At 46.1% G+C, this 9,158-nt stretch overlaps 1 protein-coding gene across 1 annotated transcript in view; it reads right to left on the reverse strand.

The window, feature by feature from the left end:
• Positions 1-8,177, reverse strand: part of GLP1R (glucagon like peptide 1 receptor) — a 469,752-nt gene extending 461,575 nt beyond the window's left edge. The window contains exon 1 of the mRNA XM_089692563.1: positions 7,841-8,177. Within this exon, the coding sequence (XP_089548689.1) occupies positions 7,841-7,912 (72 nt within the window). The 5' untranslated portion in view covers positions 7,913-8,177. The remainder of the gene's footprint in view (positions 1-7,840) is intronic.
• Between the last annotated feature and the right edge of the window lie 981 nt (positions 8,178-9,158).

The following is a 9,158-nucleotide window of genomic DNA, read 5'->3' on the forward strand; positions in this document are numbered from 1 at the left end:
ATGGATTGTCCCCTTCAGAGTGCCCCCTTATATGGATTGTCCCATCAGAGTGCCCCCTTATATGGATTGTCCCCATCAGAGTGCCCCCTTATATGGATTGTCCCCATCAGAGTGCCCCCTTATATGGATTGTCCCCATCAGAGTGCCCCCTTATATGGATTGTCCCCATCAGAGTGCCCCCCTATATGGATTGTCCCCATCAGAGTGCCCCCATATATGGATTGTCCCCATCAGAGTGCCCCCTTATATGGATTGTCCCCTTCAGAGTGCCCCCTTATATGGATTGTCCCATCAGAGTGCCCCCTTATATGGATTGTCCCATCAGAGTGCCCCCTTATATGAATTGTCCCCATCAGAGTGCCCCATTATACGGATTGTCCCCATCAGAGTGTCCCCTTATATTGATTGTCCCCATCAGAATGCCCCCTTATATGGATTGTCCCCATCAGAGTGCCCCCTTATATGGATTGTCCCCATCAGAATGCCCCCCTATATGGATTGTCCCCATCAGAGTGCCCCCTTATATGGATTGTCCCATGAGAGTGCCCCCTTATATGGATTGTCCTCATCAGAGTGCCCCTTTATATGGATTGTCCCCATCAGAGTGCCCCCTTATATGGATTGTCCCATCAGAGTGACCCCATTATATGGATTGTGCCCATCAGAGTGCCCCATTATATGGATTGTCCCCATCAGAGTGCCCATTATATGGATTGTCCCCATCAGAGTGCCCCCTTATATGGATTGTCCCATCAGAGTGCCCCCTTACATGGATTGTCCCATCAGAGTGACCCTCTTATATGGATTGTCCCCATCAGAGTGCCCCCATTATATGGATTGTGCCCATCAGAGTGCCCCCTTATATGGATTGTCCCCATCAGAGTGTCCCCTTATATGGATTGTCCCATCAGAGTGCCCCCTTACATGGATTGTTCCCATCAGAGTGCTCCCCTTACATGGATTGTCCCCATCAGAGTGCCCCCCTTATATGGATTGTCCCCATCAGAGTGCCCCCCTTATATGGATTGTCCCCATCAGAGTGCCCCCCTTATATGGATTGTCCCCATCAGAGTGCCCCCTTACATGGATTGTCCCCATCAGAGTGCCCCCCTTATATGGATTGTCCCCATCAGAGTGCCCCCATATATGGATTGTCCCCATCAGAGTGCCCCCATATATGGATTGTCCCCTTCAGAGTGCCCCCTTATATGGATTGTCCCCAGCAGAATGCCCCCATATATGGATTGTCCCCATCAGAGTGCCCCCATATATGGATTGTCCCCAGCAGAATGCCCCCTTATATGGATTGTCCCCATCAGAGTGCCCCCATATATGGATTGTCCCCATCAGAATGCCCCCTTATATGGATTGTCCCCATCAGAGTGCCCCCTTATATGGATTGTCCCCATCAGAGTGCCCCCTTATATGGATTGTCCCCAGCAGAGTGCCCCCTTACTGTCTGCCAGACTGGCTCATGGATCCTTGCATGCACAACTAAAATCTAGGAAGCACACCCAGCACCCCCTAGATCTGGCCCTGAATGTGAATCCCCCCAGCAGGGACACAGACAGAAATGAAAACCCAACAGAGGATCTAACACCTTCAACATTCCAACCAAAACTAGTCCAGACTCTAATAAGAAAAAAAAAACTTTTGTCCTTAGATACACGTTAAAGTAACAATAAAGATGTGTATAGCGCCGTCACCTCTGGTGGCGTGGTACAATGCGAAGCACACACAAGGGTGGCGCCAGGGGCGGACTGACCATTTGAGCACTCAGGCACTGCCCGGGGGCAGTAGGGGGCCCCATGAGATGCCCCTGGTACCTTTTTCATAGGCTTTTTTGAGTTTGGGCAAGGACACATTGGCCCCATGATCCCCTATTGCCCGGGGGCCCCATGAGTTGTCGGTCCGCCCCTGGGTGGCGGACAATACATATTATACAATCATATAAAAGGTTCTCAGTGACAAGACGAATAATGCCGACACTGGCAGCGATAGGCAGACGCGGTCACACAGAGACTCCTATCGGTACCAGCGGCAGATTTCACACATCGATGGAACACCGGAACACGGCCGGGACATTTAACCCTCAAACTGTATATCCCGAGAGGAAGATATATACATGCAGTACTAATACTATGTATGTATAATCCACTCTCTGGACATAAACTCCCAATAATATGTCAGAAATTAAATATAAATAACTGACTATGTGATCAAATACACCATATAAAGCTGCTACTTTCTTCTATAAATAAAAAAATGTGAGCAAAATAATATTTTGAAAATTCCAAAATATATGCAGCGCTCTGTAAACCATGAAAAAAAGAAATGATACAATAATACAGAATATATTATATTATATTAAAACATTACGAAAAATAAATAATGAAAATATTAAATTTTATTTATTATTTATTTTTTATTATATAATGTTTTATTATATCATTTATTTTTCACGATTTACAGAGCGCTGCATATATTTTGGGATTTTCTAAATATTATTTTTGGGGACATTTAACTGTTTCAAGGCTTTAGGTAACGACATCACGAGTGTAAAGAATGAACATTTAACTCTCAAACTGTATATCCCGAGTGGAAGATATATACATGCAGTACTAATACTATGTATGTATAATAACTCTCTGGACATAAACTCCCAATAATATGTCATAAAAAAATATAAATAACTGAATATGTGATCATATAAACCATATAAAGCTGCTACTTTCTTCTATAAATAAAAAAAGTGACCAAAATAATATTTTGAAAATACCAAAATATATGAAGCGCTCTGTAAATCATGAAAAAATAAATGATACAATAATACAGAATATATTATATTAAATTAAAACATTATGAAAAATAAAAAATGAAAAATATTGAATTTTATTTTTATTATTTTTTTTTATTATATAATGTTTTATTATATCATTTATTTTTCATGATTTACAGAGCGCTGCATATATTTTGGGATTTTCCAAAATATTATTTTGGGGACAATTAACTATTTCAAGGCTTTAGGTAACGGCATCACGAGTGTAAAGAATGACTCGACCAGAGAATAACGAACCTACTCCATGAAATATTCCCTATCGCAAGACAAATCGACGCAACCCTCGCTGCCAGACCAGGGGCGGACTGACAACTCAAGGGGCCCCCGGGCGATAGGGGATCATGGGACCCCTGTGTCCTTGTCCACACTCAAACCACACCCAAAAAAGCCTATGAAAGGTACCAGGGGCATCTCATGGGGCCCCCTACTGACCCTGGGCCCTCGGGCAGTGCCCGAGTTTCCAAATGGTCAGTCCGCCCCTGCGCCAGACATACGGATCTGCTACGTGTGAGATTTCCTGAGCTTTAACCCCTCGCTGACAGCTGACGTCGACATATCTGACAAGATGGTAGTGTGCATGATACTTTTTTTTTTATTTGCACTATGTTTCAGGACGAGTTTTTGGGGTTCTACCAGGGGCGGACTGACCATTTGGAAACTCGGGCACTGCCCGAGGGCCCGGGGTCAGTAGGGGGCCCCATGAGATGCCCCTGGTACCTTTTTCATAGGCTTTTTTGAGTTTGGGCAAGGACACAGGGGCCCCATGGTCCCCTATTGCCCCATGAGTTGTCAGTCCGCCCCTGGGTTCTACCAACCCCCTACGTCTTGGTCCAAACTCGGGCACTGCCCAAGGGCCCGGGGTCAGTAGGGGGCCCCATGAGATGCCCCTGGTACCTTTTTCATAGGCTTTTTTGAGATTGGGCAAGGACACAGGGGCCCCGTGATCCCCTATTGCCCGGGGGCCCCATGAGTTGTCAGTTCTCCCCTGGGTTCTACCACCCCCCTACGTTTTGGTCCATACGGCACTGGCACACAAATGTGGGAAGCACACTACTAAGGCTACAATCCCCTCTAGTAACAAGGGGTTAACTCTCGCACTCATCGGCGATTCAATTTCCGAGGTGGTGGAGGCTTTCGCGGGAACACCACCAGTTACAGAATAGAAGCACGTCTTCCGTCTTAACAGAACTACCCAAAGGTTGCTAATGATCGCTGGGTTGGCACTAGGGAGATGATTATCTGACTGTATACGGGTTCTACTTGAACATGCAGCGGCTGGAATAACCTCCCGCAGTGTCCAGGCTTCTCAACTCCACACAACTTTCTGCTTGGAAGTTGGAGATTTTACGGTAGGAGCCGAGGTGGCTGCCTTTGCACTGCTGATCACTCAGCAATGGTAGGATCAGTTGGAGAAGTAATTAAGTGATTTCTACTTGGTTTTACTCTGTTCTGCAATACTGAGATTATGCGCGTGATGAACGAGCTTGAGCTAAGGCAGCTGTGTATTTAACGAGAGGCACACAAAGCATTTGCCTAGGGTGGCAATTTTCAGGGGGGGGGAGTGGCAGCACCGGAAGAAGGGAAACAATTGGCAGGCATGGGGATCTGGTCAGCTCTGGCTGCATCTTTCAATGCTTATCTAAAAGTTAGTTGGGTGGATCTGGTGGTCGCGGAGGGGAGGGATGTGTGTTGGGCGGTGGCGGTTGCGGCGAGTGAGGGCGAAGTGGGGATTGGGGGAGAATTGCAGCAATGGGCTGTGGTGAAGACGGGGAAGGGGGGGTGGTTCTGGCAGGGGAGGCCCTGGGGGTGGCTCAATGTTAGTGTTGCTTAGGGCAGCACATGAATTAATACACCACTGAGCTAAGGTGAGTTTTTGACATACAGAACACAGTTCTAGAGACTTCTGGGCAGTCAATGTGCCCAACAGTGTCAATGAAAAAATTAAAAAAGAGATGGAGGTTTTAGCTATGAAGCCTGCAGACGGTCTGTGGGAGGTTGTTCTACCATAGTTAACAACTCTCATTGGTGCTTTCCAGGGGGTGGTCTCCAGTCTCTTGATAAGAAGTTCTTCTACCATAGTTAATGACTCTCCCTGGTACCCTCCAGGGGATGATCTCTGGGAGGTGCTTCAACTATAGTTAATGACTCTCCATGATAGTTTCCAGGGGATGGTCTTCAACCATGGTTAAAGACTTTCCATAGTACTCTCCAGGAGATGGTCTTCAGCCATGGTTAAAGATTTTCCATAATACTCTCCAGGAGATGGTCTCCAGGAGGTTCTTCGACCATAGTTAATGACTCTTCCTGATACTTTCCCAGAGACAGTCTCTAGTCTCTTGACAAGAGGTTCTTCTACTATAGTTAACAACGCTTCCTGGTACTTCTTAAGAGACAACCTCCAGGAGGTCCTTCAACCATAGTTAATGACTTTCCCTAACACTTTCAAGGGGACAGTCTCTGATCTCTTGACAAGCGGTTCTTCTACCATAGTTAACACTCCTCCCTGGTACTTTTCAGGGGATGGTCTTTGATCTCTCGACAGGAGGTTCTTTTACCATGGTTAATGACTCTTCTTGGTACTTTCCAGGGGATGGTCTCCAGTCTCTCATTAGGAGGTTTTTCTACCATAGTTAACAACTCTCCTTGGTGCTTTCCAGGGGGTGGTCTCCAGTCTCTTGATAAGAAGTTCTTCTACCATAGTTAATGACTTTCCCTGGTACCCTCCAGGGGATGATCTCTGGGAGGTGCTTCAACTATAGTTAATGACTCTCCATGATACTTTCCAGGGGATGGTCTTCAACCATGGTTACAGACTTTCCATAATACTCTCCAGGAGATGGTCTTCAGGAGGTTCTTTGACCCTAATGACTATTCCTGATACTTTCCCGGAGACAGTCTCTAGTCTCTTGACAAGAGGTTCTTCTACTATAGTTAACAACTCTTCCTGGCACTTGTTAAGAGACACCTCCAGGAGGTCCTTCGACCATAGTTAATGACTTTCCCTAACACTTTCGAGGGGACAGTCTCTGATCTCTTGACAAGCAGTTCTTCTACCATAGATAACAGTCCTCCCTGGTACTTTTCAGGGAATGGTCTTTGATCTCTCGACAGGAGGTTCTTTTACCATGGTTAATGACTCTCCTTGGTGCTTTCCAGGGGATGGTCTTCGATCTCTCATTAGGAGGTTTTTCTACCATAGTTAATGACTCTCCTTGGATCTTTCCAAGGAACAGTCTCTGATTTCCTGATAGGAGGTTCTTCTTCCATAGTTATTTACTCTCCTTACTACTTTCCAGGGGATGGTCTGTGAAATATTGATAGGAGGTTCTTTTACCATATCTAACAACTCTCCCTGTTACTTTACAGGACGGCTTCTGGACGGGTTCCTCTACCATAATTATCTACTCTCTCTGCTACTTTCCAGGGGATGGTCTGTGAAATATTGATAGGAGGTTCTTTTACAATATCTAACGACTCTCCCAGTTACTTTACAGGACGGCTTCTGGTCTCTTAAGAGGAGGTTCCTCTACCATAATTATCTACTCTCTCTGCTACTTTACAGGGAGTGGTCTCAGCTCCCTTGACATGAGGTTCTTCTTCCTGGTCTGCCAACTCTACTTGGTACTTTTCAAGGGATGGCCTTCAGTCTTTAGATGGGAGTTTTTTCTACCGTAGTTAACAGCTTTCCTTGGTTTCCAAGGACTGCCCCAGCTTTGAAGACTTGAGAACATTGTGTCCCTGGAAATCTACCTACATCTCCATATTAAAGGTAAGCCTGTCAGTATATAACATAGAAACTCCTATTGCAGAATTGTCTCTGAAGCTGCGGGCTCAGGGACAGTCATGCTCATCCTATCCTCGTTACCTAGGGAGTCACTGACCTGGAACCTGTATGTAGGACAGGAATTAGAAATTTTTCAGACTTCACCGTCTCGTTGGCATGTTTGTTCCAGGTCAGGGACTCACTAGCTAGAGAAACCAAGATCAGGATGCCAGCGCTGGAGCCTGGCCCTTGAGGTCAGCAATGGAAGGCCCTATCACATGTTCCCATTAAAGTAAAACTATTTCAGGGAATTGCAGATTTCCATCTGAAGCCACTAAATGCCTATCATTCTGGCTCTCTGGCTTCAATATTGTCACAGAATCGGAGATCAACAAAGTTGGAGTAATGTTAGAGGCCCTTACTGCATATGTGTTCAGTGCTAGCAACTGAAGGCATCATGATGAGGTCAGAGGATCATAATGACAGCAGGTCAACAAGAAGGCTAGCAAATCAAGGTAATAAAGCCGGAGGATCATAATGACAGCAGGTCAACCAGCATGTTCAGAATAAGAAGTCAAGAAGTAGAGTTTAGAAGGTTTCCTGTAACATGTTAGTTATTTCCTATAATACTGTTTCCTGGGTTATTCACTAAGGATTGGGTTGATGGAGAAATCTCTTTTGGCCTCGGGAACTTCAGAAGTGTGAGCTCCGTGGGTCGGTCTCCCTTTTAGCTATCTTAGAATATTGCAAACTCCGAACTTATAAAATCTTATCAATACCTATATGTTGGGTGGATTTGATGGATCTGTCTGTCCTTATGTGCTGTCAGAAACTTTGGCCCCTCCAAGATCTGCATTGAGTGGCATGCTGGCACTTACAGTCCAGCAGGACAATTTTGCAGCAACACCTGGCCAGGCGTCACGTTACGCTCGATCAAGCAGGACGCGGCAGATGAAGACGTCTACATAAAGCCTCTGGAGTGGTGATGCGTAAAAGGAGGCATCGCCAACAAGGTGACACCAGAAGATCGACCTCCTAAAGGACAAACCGCCGGGACCCCAATTCTGCAGGACATAGGGGGTTAATCTGACACTTTCCATGCAGTATAATGACATGCACACCGTGTCACGGCTTCACGCCACCCGGCTTTTTATGAATGGATGCGTCCTCCCCACCAACACCACCACCACCGCCGTTAACCCCTGCACCACCACAGCTAGGAAAATAATGTCCCTTACCTGCTTCTTGGAACCCGAATTCACCATCTCCAGAAGTAGGAAGAAAGTCACAAGGTATCGAGGGGCAATCATGGGTCTGGTCCCAGAAAGGAGGCGACAAGAGGCTCCGGGGGACTGGGGGGCTCACACAGGTCACTGCAGCCGCTGGAGGGAGACTCAGGCGGGTGATTTGGGATTCAGAAGAGGCAGCAGCAGCAGTGTGCCAGGATAGAGAGGCTGAGCAGGTGAGGAGTGAGGAGGATGAGCTCTGCAAGAAGCAGAGGAGGAGCAGGTACAGGGGGGCAGCAGGAGCACACAGGGAGCACCGACGGAAGGGAGGAGGGGGGGGCACAGACATGATCTGGCTGAGATTGTACCAGCAGAAGGCACTGGCTGCTGGCAATAAGAGGCACTGTGTGAGGGGGCTGCTGACACTGATAAGGGAGGGATCACAAACAACTTTCCATCCAATGCAATATTCCCAGCCATGGATTTTATGACTTCATTTCATCTCCATACAATCTTAGAGGAAGAGCGGAGGGTGCAGGAGCAGAGCGAGGAATCGCAGGGACAAGTTACAGCAGAACTGCGAGCTGCACTGATCCATCACTGATACAGACACAGCACTGATAATGACATCCATCACTGATACAGACACAGCACTGATAATGAGATCAAACACTGATACAGACACAGCACTGATTATGAGATCCATCACTGATACAGACACAGCACTGATAATGAGATCCATCACTGATACATATATAGCACTGATAATGAGATCCATCACTGATACAGACACAGCACTGATAATGAGATCAATCACTGATACAGACACAGCACTGATAATGAGATCAATCACTGATACAGACACAGAACTGATAATGAGATCAATCACTGATACAGACACAGCACTGATAATGAGATCAATCACTGATACATACACAGCACTGATAATGAGATCCATCACTGATACATACACAGCACTGATAATGAGATCCATCACTGATACAGACACAGCACTGATAATGAGATCCATCACTGATACATACACAGCACTGATAATGAGATCCATCACTGATACAGACACAGCACTGATAATGAGATCCATCACTGATACAGACACAGCACTGATGAGATCCATCACTGATACAGACACAGCACTGACAATGAGATCAATCACTGATACAGACACAGCACTGATAATGAGATCCATCACTGATACATACACAGCACTGATAATGAGATCCATCACTGATACAGACACAGCACTGATAATGAGATCCATCACTGATACAGACAGAGGACTGATAATGAGATCAATCACTGATACAGACAC

Source organism: Staurois parvus, unplaced genomic scaffold (assembly GCF_062004578.1).
Source record: "Staurois parvus isolate SC_StPar_1 unplaced genomic scaffold, SC_StPar_1.0 ptg000595l, whole genome shotgun sequence".
In the NCBI taxonomy this organism is placed as follows: domain Eukaryota; kingdom Metazoa; phylum Chordata; class Amphibia; order Anura; family Ranidae; genus Staurois; species Staurois parvus.